This window comes from Thalia democratica, chromosome 2, assembly GCF_965202585.1.
Source record: "Thalia democratica chromosome 2, ktThaDemo2.hap1.1, whole genome shotgun sequence".
NCBI classification, from domain to species: domain Eukaryota; kingdom Metazoa; phylum Chordata; class Thaliacea; order Salpida; family Salpidae; genus Thalia; species Thalia democratica.
This window is the reverse complement of record NC_139166.1, coordinates 38,655,721-38,675,799: the sequence shown is the minus strand read 5'-3', so window position 1 is coordinate 38,675,799 and position 20,079 is coordinate 38,655,721. Positions and strand designations below refer to the sequence as shown.

At 26.6% G+C, this 20,079-nt stretch overlaps 1 protein-coding gene across 1 annotated transcript in view; it reads left to right on the top strand.

Annotated features, from left to right (window-relative positions):
• The window catches only part of LOC145830085 (phosphatidylcholine:ceramide cholinephosphotransferase 2-like), a 52,665-nt gene that overhangs the window by 15,604 nt on the left and 16,982 nt on the right, over positions 1 to 20,079 (top strand). Inside the window, exons 5-6 of the mRNA XM_082937973.1 lie at positions 373 to 565; positions 10,650 to 10,767. Of these exons, the coding sequence (XP_082794099.1) occupies positions 373 to 565; positions 10,650 to 10,767 (311 nt within the window). The remainder of the gene's footprint in view (positions 1 to 372; positions 566 to 10,649; positions 10,768 to 20,079) is intronic.

Here is a 20,079-nt window from a genome sequence, read left to right as displayed (position 1 = left end):
GTAATAGTTTGTTATAATTTGTCATAAACCATCATGCGTTAGTATTACTAAAAGTTCGAAATCAATTTTATCTAAATTTTTAAAACTAAATTGATTATGCGTTCATACAAAAAACTTACAATATGCACATAAGTATTAGAGTGTTTTTATTTTTTATTTAAGGTGTGAAGAGCATTCTATTTTTTTTATTTAAGTTAAATAAAAAACCCTTAAACTTTTGCCATAAAATATTATGATGATTTAATCACAGTAACCCATTTATCAAAAATTATTGTTGGATGCTAAACTCTTTGACTTTTTTAAATTTCCTGAAGTATTATTTACACTTTGAGAAATTGTTTATATAATAATTATTATAAATTGGGTTTTTAGGTTTTGTAGTATCAGTATTGACATTGCAATTTGTACACGAAAGAGTTCCGTCAATGGAAGAGGAACCTCCTCTACCAGATGTCTTCTTCGATGTTGTACCTCAAAGATTCAGTAAAGCTTTTGATGTTTGTGAGACACTAGGATGCATTCAAGCTGTTTTTACAATTCTTGTTGTTGTTTTTCATAGACATAGGTATGTTAGAAAAAAAATAGTAGTTCAGTTTGTTAACCTTGACTTATTTTTCTGCTTAAAATTTTATCAGGGTTGCCAAAAATCATTAAAAAACCAGGAAAAACCTGGTATTTTAAACAATTTTTACATGTAGAGAAGAAGAATTTTGATTTGACACAAAAAATCTACCATATAGATAAAAATATTTTGTCATCATCAAAGTTTATTGTTAGTATAAAACACATTTGAAGTAGCTTTACGGTATCTTTTCAATGTTTTTTATACTATTTAAAACAGTTTTTTACTTTAAACTCAACTTTAAACTAAAAATAGACCCAAAGAAGTATTCTTTTAAAAACCTGGAGAAAATTTGCCAAATAAGTTTGGCAACCCTGTTTTATACTTAATTTTATCATATGCAAAGTGTTCAAATTGTTTAAAACAATTATTTATTTACAGCATACTTAATCAAGCCTAGACATTTGTCATTTTGATTAGTTTTTCGATTGCTTGTCAAAGTAGATAAAAAAAAAGCTAGTCCAATAAAAAATTTGGTCATATTTATAAAGTTAAAATCTGTAAAATAAATTATCGATAAAGTTATTATAAATTGAAATTAGGTTTTAGAATACTCCAAAAATTGTTAAAGTTAGACAAAAACAAAGAACTTTTTCAAAATTAAAACGAAACTAGTATAACAATGGATAATTTAAGTTAAAAAGGTAAAATAAATAAGTTCAAAATAAAAAAAGGTTTATAAAAATGTATAAAGTTTGAATAGTTTATGTTATTAAATTTTTTTTATATCTGGGATTTCTTTGTTTACGCTACTTCAATTCATTATCAACATGAAATACTGTCATAGCAGTTTTTTCCAAGTACATCAAAAGTCTTACAGACATATACCAAATTTGTTTCAGGCTTAAGTACTTGAACTATACACATATATAACTATAATTAAAAAAATATTTAATTGAAAAAACATTAGTTCTTTTAACTTTAGATTTCAGATAATGTTGCTTAAATTTGTTTTGTATAGTGTTTTTATCAGTTTATACACTTATCTCCATGTTCTATTTCGTCTGTAAAATTTTTTAATTAAATACTGATATTTAACCTTTTATAATTTCAAGTATCCATTATTTTTATTAGTTTTCTATTGAACTGTAAACATATTTTTTGTCCTAATTTAGCTTTTTTTTATAATACATTAATTTTTATTTAAATTCTTCATTCAATTACAGCTTCATACGTGTCAGACTAAATCAGGCTAATATATTTTTTTAAATTGGAAAATATAATTTTTGGTCAGTTACGATCCTTAAAATTTTGAATTATTGAAATATATTAAAAATCTTCTTTTTTCAGTAGATTATTAAATTGAACTTTTTAAAAAGCATCTAGTCTTTGTAACCTTTGTTTTACCAATCATTGGCAAAATGTCAGGATTTTTCAGTAGAAGTTCTAGAAAATTTCGTAACTTCTTAAAAATTTAATAAGAAGTTTGTTTTACTTTCAATATATTACTAAGTAATGAATTTCTTTGTGAATAAGCATATGGTTTTTGTAGTCCAAAACTCTGTGAGCTAAGCCCAATTTGACGCCGGTCAATAAAAGTTAGGAAATCGTCAGTCTCATTGGGACATGTCAGTCTAAAATTGCAAAGTTTTGAGTACAAACCCTGATATTAATTTTCTTGATTATTTATTTTTGATCTTAAAATATTCATTTTTTTGTTTACCCAAATAATTCTGGTAAAAGAACAATAATTAGATTGAGTCTTTCTTTTGTTTTTTTTAGTAGGACCTTCTAAAGATCTTTACTTCCTCGTCTCATTGTATTGCATTTAAAATGTTATAGTTTGTGTATCTAAATTGTTATTGTTCAACAGCAAGTTAACATAAGGTTTGATCCATCCAATTCAATCATTAGATTACAACAGGGTGCCCAAAAACCTGGACTTTGATAATTTAATCAAAAAAAAAAACTAGAAAAACCTAGAATTTTGTACAATAATTGTGAAAACAGGTTTTTTTAAAGTTTTAGTTTTATATCGACTTTATTTAAAAAAAAGTTTTATCATTATAGACAAAAAAAATATACTACAAGTTTTAATTGATAAAATATAAGTTAAAATATTACTTTAGTTAATGAAACTACTTTTTTACTTGCACTTCCATTGTTTTGAATGTCATGTAAAGTCTTTCAACAAAAAGCCATTTCTGTCTGATGCATCTAAATAGAGTTTATTTTACAAGACAGTATTTCATTTACTGTTTTCGTTATAGTTCATTGTGTTTTACATAAGATAAGTGAAGTTTATCTATTATAAAATTTAATTGTCCCAAAAAAAACCATCATAAAAGACTAGTGCGAAGTGAATCAAGTAGGAATACAAGACGAATTGTAAACTATATAAAATTTTTATTGTTCATATTTCATAAATTTTTCTTTAGTTCTTGTTTTCATTTTTATTTTACTTTAAATTAGATGTTGCAACTATTATTCAATTAAATCAATTGATTAATAATAATAAAAATTAACGAATTAAAACTATTAACAAATTTTAACTAGATTGCATGGCTATTTATGTAAGATATCAACATAAATACTTTTTTACAATCATATGAGAAGAACTTTAAAGAAGTTGGTTAAAAATATTAGTACTGGTTGCAATAGAAGAAAAAAGATTAAATAATAATGAATCGTTTAAGTAGTTTAAATCTATAAAAGCAACTTTTTTTAACTTTAGATTAGTTTACTAAACAACTGGTGAAAAAAGATGTACTTTTAAAATCCTGGAAGAAATTCTGAAAAACCTGAAAATTTTTTTTAAACCTGGAAGAAACTTTCCAAAAACTATTGGTCACCTTGTTTAAAACCTTCGGTAGACTGAGACCCGGGTTTCGTTTATATTAAAACACGTCAGTCAGCCGCAACCGAAAAACTTGCATTTGTCAATCTACAAACGGTAAGTTTCTTTATGGGTTTCTTAATTGCGGCAGCAAAAATTTTGAGAAAATCGGCTAAAGATTAACTTTTTTCATCGTGACGTATTTTTTAAAACTTTTTTATATAAATATTTTGGTAAGTTTTTTTCAAAACTAAGTTTGTGAAGTTATTCAATTTTATTTTCACATGACACCATTTATGCAACCTTTTTTTAATATAATTTGTTAAATTATGGGTTCCCTTATTTAGCATATGCCATAAAGCTTTAAGTCACTTCAAATTTTAAATTTTATTAACAAAACAATGTTTCATTCAACTAAATAATTTAATCGAAATCTTTGGTTGATTAATAAATTTTACTTGCTTCTATTTGAATAAACTTTATTAATCAACTGAAGATATTATTTAAACCATTTTAACTCCTAAAACATTTTTTTCTTAAATTTTAAAAGGTGCATCGTAAAGCTTAAAACATTAAATGCTTCATTTATAATAGTTAAAGAAGAATTTTATTTTCATTGTTCAATCCTAACTAGCTTTATTTAAACTTATTATTACAACTAAAAATTTTTAGTTTTAATATGTGTAAGTATATTAAAAATTAACATCGTTTGACTTTAGTAACTTGCTTAGATAAGAAAATAGTTGTAACACTTTAGCATTTAGTTGTGTTATTGTAGCAACCACTCTAGATTAACTTAGAGGACTAAAAATTGCCAATTAGTTTAAGAGTAACTTTTAGTATTTAAGAATAACTTGGCTAATTTAGAAAAGTTAGGCTTATAACCTTTATAGATTTTTTTAATATTTTTTGTTGCACATGATTTGAATATAAAATTCGAAGTATGCATAAACTAGTTTAAATTAAATAATTTAATATTATATGTTTTGATTTTTCGAAAACTAATAAAAAGATCTCAGATTCTAACTAATAAAAAGATTCTAGAGGAGAAAGTATATTTATTAAATTCTTTCAATATGTTTTAAAGTAGACTCAATTTTGGTCAAAGACTTCTTCAGTGCTTATTTCAATAATCTTATTCAAGTAGAATCTTTTTGAATTTTATTTGAATAAGATTTAAAAAATAATCACTGAAAAGGTCTTTGACCGAAACTGAGTCTACTTTAAAATATTTTGAAAGAATTTAATATTAAACATAGAGTACTACAAACCACAAAATTTTTCTTCTTTATATCATTGAATAAGTGCCCCATAAAGTTTAAAGCTTTATAGCCTTTTCAAAAAAAAAACATAAGTTCATATGTGTTTTTATCGGTTGAGTTGGTCTTTTTATAGGTTTCCTAGTTGTAGCAGCAAAAGTTTTGCCAAAACTGCTTAACTTATTTTTTCATGATTAAATCATCTAATTATTTGGAAAATCTTAAGTTCTCTAAATCAAAACAGAATGTTTGCTGCAATAATATAACTAAATGCTTAGATGTTTCAATTATTTTCCTAACCTAAGCAAGTGTTTTTTTTTCAGTATATATCTACACAAAAATAAAGTTAAGGCATCTATAAGTAAGTTATTTTACATAAAAAAATTCAAAATTTTTCTTCTCTATATTATTAGAAAGCTAACACATGAGTTTTAAAGCTTTATAGTACTACAGTGCTTCCTCGCTAATCCGGTCCTCGCTAATCCGGTTCCTCGCTAATCCGGCCGGTTTTAGTCAAGAAGTCGACTTATTTACTTTAGCGTTTTTAGCGTTTAATTTCATTTTACTTCGAAAAAGTTTTCAATTTCCGTTTTATAAGTATGCAAACAATATATTGTTACGTCATAATAAAGTATCATTTGTATAATCTTAAGTTTTTTTCATACTTTTCCCGCTCAGTTGTAACAAACTTGTTTATTATTCATTTGCAATTTTTCTGTCTTTGCTAAGCAAGTTACACTTTAATATAAATCAACATATCTGGTTAAAAAATGGATAAGACAGCAAAGAAACGAAAACGCGTTCAACTAACAATTGAAAACAAGTTAAAAGTTTGCAAAATGGCAAACAATAATGTGCCTAAAGCTGTTATAATGAGCCAGTTTAACATTGGTAAGTCAACTTTAAATGACATTTTGAGAGGCGAAGAAAAGTTCAAAAAGTTTAAAGCCGAAAAGGAGGAGCTGGGACTAATTGGAGCTGCTAAAACGGCAAAAAAAGTAGAGGGAGGCGTCTTTGACAAGCTAGACAGCGCCCTTTACATTTGGTTTCGTCAGGTCCAATTACTGGCCCAATACTATTAGAAAAAGCCTCCGAGTTCCATCGTTTAATTTACGGTGAACACTCAAGGCCCTTTTCAGCAAGTACGGGGTTTCAATGGAGGTTTTGCAGGAGATTTGGCTTGCGTAATCTTAAAATATGTGGCGAAAAATTAAGTGCAGATAGTTCAGCTGCTAATAAATTCATAAATGAGTTTTCTGTCATAACTGAGGGCTAGTCTGAACACCAATTTTTTAACTGCGATGAAACTGGGTTATACTTCAGAATGTTGCTTGGTCATACATTAGCTTCAGTTAACGACCGGCCAGATGGAACGAAGAAAGCAAAGGACAGGGTAACAATAAACGCATGTGCTAATGCAAGTGGCACAATAAAGCTACCTTTATTGTTAATTGGAAAGGCTAAAAACCCGCGTTGTTTCCGTAACCTCAACAAGGAAGAGCTGCTAGTTGTCTATCATAGTCAAAAAAATGCTTGGGTCGATCGTGACATTTTTCGCGATTGGTTTTTTAACTGTTTTGTTCCCGAAACAAAACAAAGACTAAGAGAACTTGGGCAAGAAAAGAAGGCATTTTTGTTTCTTGACAATTGTTCTGGTCATCCTAGTGAGGACGAACTTGTATCAGCTGATGGAAAAATCACTGCAAAGTTTCTGCCTCCAAACGTTACTTCACTCGTACAACCAATGGATCAAGGTGTACTCGAGTCCATAAAAAGGGTTTATAGAAAGTCGATTCTTAGAGATCTTATATCGCAATCACATTTCACAATTGAAGATTTTTTTAAAAGAACCGACATGACAAAAGTTGTCGACACCGTTTCATCTGCTTAGAGTATGGTAAAGCCTTCTTCCATTAGAAACTTATGGAAGAAATTAATGCCATTACAGCAAAGCTCTTCCATGCAAAACATAGACCCTTCAAAAAAACTCAAGACAACGAGTTTGTACAGCAATTTGCGAGATTAAATATCACATTTACAGAAGATGATATTCAAAGATGGATGAGTTGCGATGGTCCTGGATATGAGCATATGGACGAGCAAGGAATTGTTGAACTGGTTACTGGGGATAACGAAAAAGAGACTGTTGAAGTTGTTAAAGATTGGTGTTTCCCAGCCTTCTAAGTGTCCATTTTCTCATGCTGAAGCCATGCAAAAAATGGACGATTACTTAGCTTACTATCGTTGCTAACCAGAAGCCACACCTGAAGATGTGTCAAAACTCATCCAATTTCGTGAGTTTTCTGCTAAGAAACGAGAAAGCACTGTAAAACAATCTTTCATTCATTCTTTTTTTCGAAAAAAAATCTTAATTTAGTTAAAGTGTTAACAGAGTAGTTTATTTCCATTAATTTTGAACTTATAAAATTTTGTTTCGTTTAGTTTTGTCTGTTTTAATTCTTTTTTCTTTGAATAAAGTAAAATAAATTAATTAACAGAAATTTTATAGTACGTTTTGTTATATACATTCATAATATAACTAAGGTAGATAATTTGTAAAAAAAGCTATATTTTGTTCTTATCCGGCCAAAGGCAAATCCGGCCGTATTTTCAAAAAAATCTTGCCCAACTTGGCCGGATTAGCGAGGAAGCACTGTATTTGCTAAATTAGGGAACCCATAATTTAACTAGTTTAACAAATTATATAAAAAAATTACTAAAATGACGTCATGTGAAAACAAAATTGTATAATTCTAGAAACTCATCTTTAAAATGACCTTACTTTATAACTATATAAAAAAAGTTAAGAAAAGTAGACTACGTGAAACAAAATATAATAATTTTCAAAAAAGGAAACCGTTAAAAAGACCGACCTATCTACAAACGGTTTATCATGTTTTACGATGCAGCAACCGTTTACCAGTATTGATCAGTGACATCAGCTTTATATTTTGCAATGCTACGTTTTATACATTGTCCGCTTGGCAAAACAACTGGTACGCTTATTCAATAGCACAGAGAAACGTTGTTAGCTTTCATAAATAAATAATCTATTATTTATTTTAACAGTTTATTACTAACAAAACAATGTTTCACTCCTATATTTGCATATAGAAGATCCTCAGTTGTTGTAAACAAATCTTATTAAAATAGATTCTTAAAAAGCACATGTAGATTCTATTTGAATAAGATTTGTATACAACAACTGCTGAGGATCTCCTATATGCAAATATAGGAGTGAAACATTGTTTTGTTAGTAATAAACTTTAAAAAAAAAAAAGATAAAAATATTCTTAATAACATTTAGGTCGAGAACTTTTAATTTTTTACATAAAACAAGTAACAATATTAAAAATAAATTATTTGAAATAATGATTGTCGATTGCAAAACTTCTTTTGTTTTGGTTTCATACTAGCTAACTTTATTAACACTAGTAATTTCCCTTGATATCCTCAGTCGTCCCCATTAGGCGATATTGCTAATTTTAGCAAACCCTGTAGTAGAGTTATAATCGATAGAAAAATAATTATTCTCTCAGATCTAGTAAATATCTTAAAGCCTTTTAAAAAAGTTATTTACGCTAAAATCACACCTGAATGGAGAGCTTTTTGTCCCAATCAAATAATCCTAAATTTTATCTAAAAAGTTTAAGTTGTAATATCGATATACTTACAATTCCAACCCGCGATCGATTCTCCCCCTCGCATGATTCCAACCCATTTTTTTTCCTTATTTATTTTTGTATTTATTTATACTCTTTTCTCTTTATAATTTTTTTACTATCACTGTTACTCCTAATTCTTACCCTTGGTCGGTAAGCAGTTCTCGGATTCGATCGGGGGGAATTTGATCGCGAATTTACTGGGCGGTTCACGCCCCTTACGCGCAAAGTGGGCCCAAATCACGTTTAGCTGCAGATAAGGGATAAAGTTTATTAAAAAATCAGTGTTTGTAAGTCTTAACAAATATTTAATTTCTTATGTAGTCTAAGGTTGTGTCTATTGTGTTTTTCAAACTAAATAAAAAGTTTAATACTAGAACAAAGATTTAAGTATATAGTACAAAAAATACTTTAAGTAGTAGTTCTTATAAAACGTTTTGCTCTTTGAATGTTTTTATATCGAAAATATGTTTGTTTTAAAATTAAAATTCAGCAAATTAAGCTCATATTTTAATTAATTTCGTTATGTAACAGCTTGTAGATCAACTTGATAAAAGAACTCCTAAATTCATTAAATGAAATATTAAAAATAGGTTTTATAGGGTGTTTTCGAAAAATACGTCGGCTAATTTTGAGTAAAAGCTATGTATCACTAAAAACGGCATACGGAGACTATGTTTTGTTAGTGATTTGATTTACTATATCTGAGGGCTAATAAAAAAGTATATATATTGTCTTGGCGTGCCAAAAAACCTTAGTTTTATAAATTATGTTAGACTGTCGATAAAAAAAATGCAAAAAATTCATATTTTTTATTCATTGTTACAAAAAATGAACAAATTTTGATAAAAACACTAAATGAATTAATTAAACAATTCTTAAGATACCTTTTTTAATAATAAAAACAGCATTAAACTACTTTTATGTTAAATTAGTTTTTTAACAGTTCTTTATTTAACTTTTGACTTATGATTTTCAAGACATCAAAGTTTTTACATATAAAAGGGCATTCGAATTGTCTCGCGTTAAATGGTATAACTTTTGTTATAAACATAATGTTTTAGTAAGAGTTAAAGCACTAAATGCGCTAGAGTCTTAGTTTTATACTCAAAAGTTTTTAAAGATAAATACCAAATTTATTTTGCTATTTCCAATCGCGAACCCACTATGGCGTGTTTGTTAGCCGAACACGTTTTTTTGGTGACTGAGTTTGCCATAATATTAGTATTAACTGTGAGTTGGAAAATATTATTGCATGGTTGTTTTTATTCTTAGTCCGTATTGCCTAAATCAGATATTTAGCAATTAGATAATTTAGTTAGATATTGACAGTCCGTGCGAACTACTACTAAATGATATTGCATCATACCTATTTACAAACAGTGTATTGCTTTATTTAGTGATTAATTCGCTACTTTGTAGTAAGTATCATCTACCTTTTAATGAACATAATAAGTTTGTTGTCATAACTTTAAATATTTTAAGATTTTAAAATCAGAATAATCTTTTACTCAAAAAAAGAGATCATCAGTTGATATTAAAACCTTATTCAAATAGAATATAGTAGTTTTTTTTATCAAAATTGCACGATTTACTCTATTTATTCGAATCCTTAGATTAAACAGTATGTACCATTTTTATAAGATTATTTGCGTTTGTATTAAGATTATTTGGCTAAATACAAAATATTAGACATTTTTTTTATTACCATACTTATATTTTCAATATTGTTTTATAATTCAGATATTAAGATAAAATTATAATTCTTTTAGTCTGAAATATATACAATAAAAAACAAATAAATTCTTTGAAATTACGTATTTAATATTTTAGCTACCTTATTCGATATAGTAAGATAAGTGTTATTAATAAAGTTTACATATACACTGTTAAATATAAACTTATTACGCTAAAATTTAGCTAGCTAGATAGTTTTTTAAGCAATTTACACAGCACTTTTTTTGATTCAACTGATGCACGTCGCTTTGTGTTAAACAATTAACACAGTTCTACAGAGTGTTAGTTGTTTGACACAGAGAAACGTGCGTCAGTTGAATGAAGAAAAGTACTCTGCCAGTTGTTATCATTGTATATTTGAACAAACTTGTTTTGTAGGGAATTTAATAAGCAAATTATCAGCAAGTAATTTTTGAATATTTGTTAAACATTTTGATAATTTTACTTCGTTAACACTAATGTTTGTAAACAATAATCTATTTAATTTTTTTATCTCGTGATGCACTAAGCTTATTATACAACTTTATTAACATTAATACTTGAGTTAAAAAAAACGAAAGTATAAAATCGTATTAAAAATAATAAAATTTCAGGTACATAGTTCTAAGAAGAATTTTCTTTATAGTAGGGACTCTTTATTTGTACAGAAGCTGTACCATGTACGTCACAACTCTGCCTGTACCTGGATTGCATTTTAGATGTGCACCAAAAGTTTGATTACATTTTTACTTAAAAACCTTTCTTAAAAAATCAGTTAAAAATTTATTTTGTTAAAGAAGAATTACGTTTGCTAATATTAAAATTGAAATCAATTTATACTACCACCTGATACGATTTATTTTATTAAAGTTTGTAAAATAAGTTTTGCTGATGTTTTCAGTTTTTGTGTGCGTGACTTTTACTAAATGTTTATATTTGAAAGTTTAAAATCTTATTTCAAACTTGATATCAATTCAAAAAAATATTTAATATAAAACATGTTTTTAGTTTTCTTTACGAGTTAAGCATTTATTAGGGTTGCTAAAAATTTTGGAATTCGAGAAAATTAAAAAAAAACTGGAATTTTGAACAAAAATTATCATAAAACTTTGAAACACCTATAATTTAAAAATAATTTTACTTGTAACGTAATTAAATTTCGGTTAGGTACGAAAATTCCATTAAAAATTATGTTTTTTGTATCATTTAAATTTTTTTTGTTAGAAAAACTTTCAAAGCAGCTTTACTTTACAGTATCTTTTCAATGTTGCTATACTATTTTAGACTGTTTTTTGCCTTAAATTTATTTTTTTACTAAAAAGGGATCATAAAACTTGTTTTTCAAAAACCTGGAAGAAATTCTGAAAACCTGGAAAAAAAAATTCAAAAAACCTACGGCAATCTTGATTTAAATGACTTGTAGAGAACATAAACAATTGTTTTTTGTAATACTAACTACTAGAATATTATAGCTCAGTTTTTAAAGTAAAATCATTCTGCTTTTAAAGTTTTCAATTTATGAAATTTTTATAACACGTAAGAAAAAATTGCTTCGTAATAAAAATTTTGTTTAACTTTTGTGAAGGACCAGGGTTGCCACTTTACTTGGAAACCTGGAAAAACCTTGAAAAACCTGGAATTTGACAATTTAGGCAAAAATAACCTGGAAAAACCTGGAATTTGAGAAATTTAAAAAAAAATCTGAAAAAACCTGGAAATTTGATCAAAAATCAATAAAAATATCTGGAAAGACCTAGAATTTTAACAATTTTCACACTTACAGTAGTAAAATTTCAATTTGACTCAAAAAATCTATCATATAAATGAAGAATTTTTGTCTTCATCAGAAACTTTTTTTATTAAAAAAGATATTTAAAGTAGCTTTACATTATGTTTTCAATGTTTTTATACTATTTAACATAGTTTCTTATCTTAGACTTAACTTTAAACTAAAAATAGACCCAAAAATGTGTACTTTTAAAAACCTAGAAGAAATTTGGAAAACCTGGAAATTTTTTTGAAAAAACAAGTGGCAACCCTGTAAGGACACATAAAACTAAAAGCTTTTAAATAAATTAAAAATTAGTATAAATATGCTTAAATGAACTATTATTTTATTCTTGCCACAGTAAAAAAAAAAAAAAATGTTTATTGAAAGTTAACAAACATATTTTTTAAAACGAAACAAAAGCATCACTTTATTTACTGATTTCCAGTTTATTTACACATTTATCTTTAAGTTTTGGTAGTGTAAGCTGTGTAATTTGAATAATAAATTCTAAATTAGAACTTATCTATCTATCTACCAAAAGGGTCATTGTAGGTTTTTATGCCCACAAATATAAATGTATAAAGTTATGTTTTATAAAATTAGTCGTATTTTTTTAGTAAAAAAATAAAACTGAGTGGTTTATGATAATATATGAAAAAAACTGAATTTAGAATTTTCAAAAACGTTTAAAGTGTATAGAGTTTAAAAATAAACTTGTATTATATGATTAAACAACGATATTATTAAAATTATTTAAGTGCAAAAGATGGGTAGCTTATTCATTTGTTTTCAAGTTAGTCTTATTTTTTAAATTAACTCTGAGATATGAGCGATCAAAATCGGAAATTTAATATGTTTTATGTGAAAGGCAAAAACAGACCATTTCACTGAAAGTTTATCTCCTAGTACAGTTAATTAGCAACTGCTTTTAAGCTTTCTAACAATTATTAAATTACCTGATAGGTCTGTATGCCTTAAACAAACTCGGGCACTTATATAGCTATAACGATATCGGACTTTACAGGGATGACAGCCTCGTAATAATAAGCAGAAAAAGTAATCAATAGCTAGAAAGACTAAAAAAGAACACGGTGAAAACTTTTAATGAACTCAGTTTTAAAATAACAAATGATATAGGTGCGATTAGATACAATTTCCTAGATATACTCCTAGAAACTGCTAACAACACATTCAAAACATACCAAAAAGAAAACTCCAGCATCAGTTATATTAACAATTATTCGAACCATCCGTTCATTATCTAAAAGAACCTACCAAAAATGATCGAAAAAAAACTCAAAAGACTATCAAAAACCGATTTTTTTTTTAAAGAATCAATAACCGGATACCAGAGTCCATTAACTAATTCCAATTTTAAACAAAAACTTAAATACTCAAATCACCAAAACAATCAAAACCAAAAGAAACCAATACGGACAAGACAACTATCTATTTCAACCAACCCTACTGCCAATCAGTGAGAACAAATACATGTAAAGCTTTTCTGCAACTATTAGATAAACATTTTAAAGAGGATCATAAGTTCAATAACATAATAAATAGAAATAATTGTAAAATTTCATATTGCTGCATGAAAATATTAAGCAATTAATCCACAAACACAATCGAAAATACTTGAAATAAAAACGACGAAGAAAACGAAACACTTTGCAACTGTCAAAAAAAAGTCTCCTCAATAACAAAAGCTTATTTGAATATATATCGTATATAAAGTGACAATCAGATCAGAATACGAAACAAAAAACTATTTGGGCTCAACGAATGGGAATTTAAAAAAAAATGGTACAAAAATATCGGTGATTTTAAAAAGTACAAAGAAAGTGGCACAGAAGTATCAAAATACATCTAGAAACTTGAAATAACAACATTGATTATAAAATAGACGGGGAAAATATTGGCAAAGCCAAAAACCTACAAAGCATTTGCAGTGCTTGCATACTAGAAGTAGTCGCGATTGCCAAAGCGGACAGAAGGGATAACTCAAATGAACGATACGAACTCTTCTATTCCTACCCCAACTTAAAAAAATTAAACTTCAAAACTTAAGTCTTAATTTGTCTGTGAAGTTTGTTTTATGCATGCTCTTAAAATGTTTTTGTGTAGCTACTATTTTCTGGAAACTAAAAGTTTTACATAAAGCATTTAAGCAAAATTTAATTTTTTTAATATTTATTACAAGCATATAATTCTTAAAGTTTTCGATAGATACGTCACAATTAAAATTAACTACATTAGAATTAATTTTAACTTATAGCTCTTTTACTACTAATAACTATATTTTTATTTTAACAATGTATTGTTTATTTTAAAAACTCATTAAAAGAAAAAAAGAAGCTTACATCTAGGTTCTAGTTATCATTACTTTTGTAATTTTTTTGATTTCGAAACATAACTAAAATAAAAACTTTACCATAATTTCAACCTTTTAATTTGTTTTGCTTTTTAAGTATTTTTTATAATTGTTAAAATAAAATTTTCCATGACTGTTACATATATTTTTCGATTTTTTATATAGCACTGACAAGGTCTTTGAACGAAACTTAGTTTGCATAATAAAGTCTTAAAAGAATAAAATAAATTACAAAGAAATTGTAGTTTTTCAACTTAACTAACAAACAGTCGCTTCAGTACTTCGCACTTAGCCCGCTTGGTTAGATTTCAACAGTGGTTTCGCGACTATGCCTGCCCGATGATTCCTAGTTAGGATGAAACTGGTCGTAGGTTGTCTCGGAACGGTTGTTGTTGATCGTGCGGTAAAGATCATTGTTTGTTATTGATGGCGCGAAGCATCTCAACGTTGTTGATGATGGCCATAATAGGTATTGGTTACAACCAGGGATGTAGCTAGCTCAAAAAAGTTACGAATCTCCAAAAAAAAAGTACCACATAAATGACGCGTGATGACGTCATTGGAACAGAGCAGTTTAAACTGGGAACGGGTCTAAATTGCGCGAAGACAAAATTGCACGAGTGTACAAAATTGCACGAAGATACTTTTGCGCGAAGACTAGTTTTCACGCGGGCACAAAATTGCACGAAGACCTTTTTGCACGGAAGCTCGAGTTACAATTTTGCACTGAAGGTCAATTTTGCACGACAGACAGTTTTGCACGGAGAGTCAATTTTTCACAAAAAAATGCTAACTTAAAGAACAAAATAAAAAATATAATAAAACCTTTATATTTTATAAAAAATAAAAATAAGCATGTAAAAGTGTAATTAATTTTAATTTAATTGTTTTATAACAATTTTATTTATCTATTTTTAAAAATTTATTTAGGTTTTTTAAATTGAAACTAAATTATTGTGTTTAAAAACTAATATAATTTGAAAAGTCTTAAGTAAAAATAAAACTAGAATTTAAATTTAATAAAAATATTCCTTATTAATGAATAAACATGTATTGATGTAAACTTAAATTAAATTAAAATTATAATAAACTTCAATATAAAATAAAACAAGATTAAAAATGTAAATAAATAAATAATATTTACATTGGGTAGGTGTTAAAATTGCACGAGCGTACAAAATTGAACGAGGGGACAAAATTGCACGATGATACTTTTGCACAGAAAAAAACGAGCATGCGAAATAGTGAGAAGAATAAATAAATTTAGAAAGGAGAAAATCCGTCTGATGAAATTTTTATTGTGCATTGTACAGAAAATTTTGTTACGGCTGTGTAATTCCATAAATTATACTTAAAATTGGATTTTTTTGTTTGATATATAAGTTTTAAACATAAATTATATATCATTATTTTTATTTGTCTAAACTTTTGTTCTAAACGTTTTACTGTAATTAGCTCTTACGTTTCTCCTGCTCTGTTTTTTCTCTTTATCTAACCCAGACTTGCGAAAAAGCACTGTCAGAAGCAACCTTCTTACGTTTTTAGAAGAAAAGGATACAAACTTTTGACTAAAATGAAACAAACAAAATGATACAACAGCTACAATTAGTTAATTTCTCTTTTTAACAAAATTTTTTTATTAATATAAACAAAACTCTTTTTGGAAATTAAATTTTAATAATGGTTAGAATCTAATTTTATAATCTAGTTTTTATTTTTACTTATATAATTTTATTAAATTGATTTTTGTTTATTATTTAATTTGTTCATTTTGACTTTTAATTGTTATTATTTCTTTTAAATTTATTTAATTATTTGTTTCATTTATTTTGTCTTGTTTTATTAATTTTATTAACTTTTGTTTTGGAGATTTATTTAATGTATGTATTTCATTTTTAATTTATTAATTTTTGAACTTTATAAATCTTAATTATTTTTAAACTTTTTATAAATTTATTTATTTTTTAGTTATTTGATTTTAAATTTTGACTTTTTTTAATACTTATTTTAATCTATTTAACATTTAGTTTTTACTTTTTACTTGAAAATATTTTTTTTTGCTTAAAAATATTATATATGCATTTTTTTTTATTTAGTTATTATTTTTCTTTTTTACTATTAGGTTTGTTATTTTTTACTTAATACTTATTTATTTATTTTATTTTTATTTTTAATTGTTTTGTTGTTTATTTTTTAAATTTTTTTTATTAAATCTACTTCAAATTTTTTACTTAATTTTTTTCTTAATTTTTTATTATTTAGTTATTAAATTTTATAATTCAATTTTTTTAATTTTTTTAAATATTATATATATATTTTATGTATTTTTCTATTATTTAGTTATTAAAATTTTAAATTCTGATTTTTTTATTTTATTAAATATTATATAAATTTTTTCGTGCAAAAAAGTCTTCTCGTGCAATTTTGTCCCCTCGTGCAAAAATGTCTTCACGCAATTTTGACCCGTTCCTGGGAAAGAAACAAAATCCGTGCAAAATTGACCCTCCGTGCAAAATTGACCCTCCGTGCTAAATTGTCACTCGTGCAAAAATTACCCTTCGTGCAAAAGTGTCTGCGTGCAAAAGTGTCTTCGTGCAAAAGTGAATCTTCGTGCAATTTTGTCTACATGCAATTTTGTGCTCTCGTGCAAATTATTCTTCGTGCAAAAGTATCTTCGTGCAATTTTGTGCTTTCGTGCAATTTTGTCCCCTCGTGCAATTTAGACAGCTACCCGTTTAAACTACCTCTAATGTTATTGAATTTTATATGAAAGTATGCAGTTTTATTAAAAATTCAAAATAAATGGAATGTTGAAGTATGAGTAATAACTGTATGCAAGGCAATTTATGTAGCCCATGACCCCCTGTAACTCCTTATGTGTTGCTACTTTTATAAACTAATTAAACCTTTCACTCAAAATGAAAATATAAAATGAACAATTTAATTTTAAAAATAATATTCATAGGCTTAAATTTTATAATTTTGAAAACAATTAACATATTTCAGAAAATGTTTGCAAAAACTGTTGCTTTTATTAGAGAAAAATTGTATTAACTTTTTCATTTTAGTCTTTTATAAGAAAAAATATCAGATTCATTTTACAATCTTTAACATCACCTGAAAACAAACGTTTATCAAATAATTAAACTGATATATCTTATAAATCTATGGTATCCTTTATAAATTTTGTAAACCACTCTAAATCTTTTAAATTGATTTAAAAAACAGAGACAATACATAACATATTCTTGAAATGTTTATAAAAAAAATAAATCCAAATAAAATTCATATTGTAAACAACGATGCTTGAAAAAAAAAACAAACATATTTAAATACAAGTTGAAACAAACTTTAGTATTTCCATAGTTGTCTGATAACATTATTCAAGGAGCTTTTTCTTAAAATACTTTATCTGAAATAGTTTTTTAACAAACTGAATTAAACGGCAAAAAATGGCATCAAAATCTGTCTGGCATATAACTCTGTAAAATTAGCAGGAAGCTAAAAACCGTGGCAGGGCCATATTCGAGATCCTGCAAATAATGAAGAGTTTCTGTAACTTCCAGGATTGGCTGACTTTGTTAATAGCATTGAGTGTAACAGGTACCGAGTGGGTGATTTTACTTTTAAACGATACTTGCATCATTTTCACCTTAGGAACCTTAGACTTTAAAACTTATTTTTAAAAACCTTTAAAACAACTAAACTTGTTAAAAACCACACATAGTGTACCAAGTTTACAGTAGTAAAACAAAGAAAACTCAAAAACTAATTTTTAAAATGTAAAGCTAACTGGAAAATACAAAAATGCTTATTTATTTTATTTTTATTTTTGTAAAACTGCTTAAAACTTGTTTATATTAAGATGAAAAAAACAGAGATAATGAAAAATCTTTGAAAAATAGGAATAAAAACAAAAACTCTGAAAAATTATTCATATAATAAAACACTATGCATAAAAAACAAATTCATTGTAACAAATTATATAAAATTATAAATTAAACAACTTTTAACAACAGCTCTACTCTCCGGCCAACACCAATTCCAGAGTTTTTTTTAAATTTTTCTTAACATAAAAACTAGCGTTTACCATACAAGAATGAAAATAAAACAAGTTAATAAAAATAAATTATGGGACAGTATTTTTTCCTTAGTAAAAAAAGTTCATTTTCCAATTTTTTTGCCTGATAAAATGTTGTAAAACTTTTTCCTAAAAATTTACCTTTCCTGCTAGAACCTTTTCATTAACCAAGGACTTTTCCATTGTTAGTACACCTAATTCATTTAACCTGGTATTACTCATCCTTCTTCTTAACCTGTTTTTATCCTCTTCATACAAGAAAACTTCCTTTCAGCATCCGAAGTTGACAAATGGGTTGTAATAATAATCTCTCCTAAACTCACTATTTCGTTAAAAATACTATCTAAACCAGGGTTTCCCAAACTTTTCTACAAATGGCCCTCTTTAAAGAAATAAAAAAAGCCATGGCCCTCTTCAATAAGACTACTCATAAACTACCTTTTTTTGCTCTTCATCTGCAGCTCAAGAATATCTAGTGTTAGTTTCAAATTATGACCTCATGGCCCCCCTGTGGCTCCTTTACTGCTCGTGGCCCCTGAGAATCTGTCATGGCCAACTTTGGGAAACCCTGATCTAAACCTTCTTCCTTGAATTTTTTCAATAATTTTCCAATGGTTCTTCACACCACCTTTAGTAATAAATTTTAAATTGTAGCCTAAGTTTACAAATATTATTGGAAGTATAAATTTATAAATTGTTTAATTCTTATAATTTTATTATAATATTTTTCTTACTATCTTTGTTACCCTTAACCCTTACCCTTGGTCGGTATAAAAAAAAAACTGTATAAATTTTTACTTTATTTTTATTTTTTTACTCCAGTGCAAAAGTGTCTTTATGCATATTTGACACGTCCTCATTTATAAGATATACTAATAATGTATGTATTTCTTGTTTAAAGTTGGAAAATTGTATTTAATAATATTATCAATGTATAATACGCAAAGTAAAAAGAAGCTGTATGTACCAATTTCTTTATTTTAGTTTCTTTTTTAATTTTACAGTCTTTATTAAAAATAAATGTACTAAAAAACTATTTTGATTTTTTAAATTATGGTTTATTATCAACTTTTAACTTTAATTGTAGTTATGTTTTCGGCGATCTCCTGTTAAGCTGAGATGCTTTCCCGCCATCACAACAAGCATTCAACTAAACTTTTAAACGCGGTTAATCTAATGCTATTTATTATTAGAAAATATGAATTTGAAAGCTTGTAAAATATTCTTAAGTTTGAAAAAATCTCTTAGTATGTAAATATTTGCTTGAAAATTAACATACTGATTTTATATTTCTGCCTTTTCCATTGTTCACTTTAATATTTCTTAATTTTCTTAGTAAAAAACTTTTAAGCAGTATTTTTTTCGGCCATCATCAACAAAATTGATATGCAGGGTTGCCACTCGGTCAGGAAAAGTCAGGAAATCAGGAAAAGTCAGGAAAATTTTGAAAAAATTACAAAAGTCAGGAAAAGTCAGGAAAAAATGGGGGGTTTTGAAAAAAGTCAGGAAAAGTCAGGAAATTTGATAAAAAAAAAATAAAAAGTCAGATTTTGTCAGTTTAAATTTACGAAATTCTTTGTTTTCCAAAGCCTTTAAGTGGTAAAAGTTAATTAAAAGTCCTTTAAAGTCAGAAAAAAATTCAAAAATTTTCCTAAAAATTTACAAAAATATTTAGTTTTATTTCCAATGCCTTCAGCTGGTATAAATTAGTAAAATATCCTTTATAATACTGCAAAAGTTTTCTATTAACATATTGAACAAGTACCCTACTTGAACAAGCAGATTTTGTAAGCTTTTTAGTATTTATGATCTGTAGCAAGG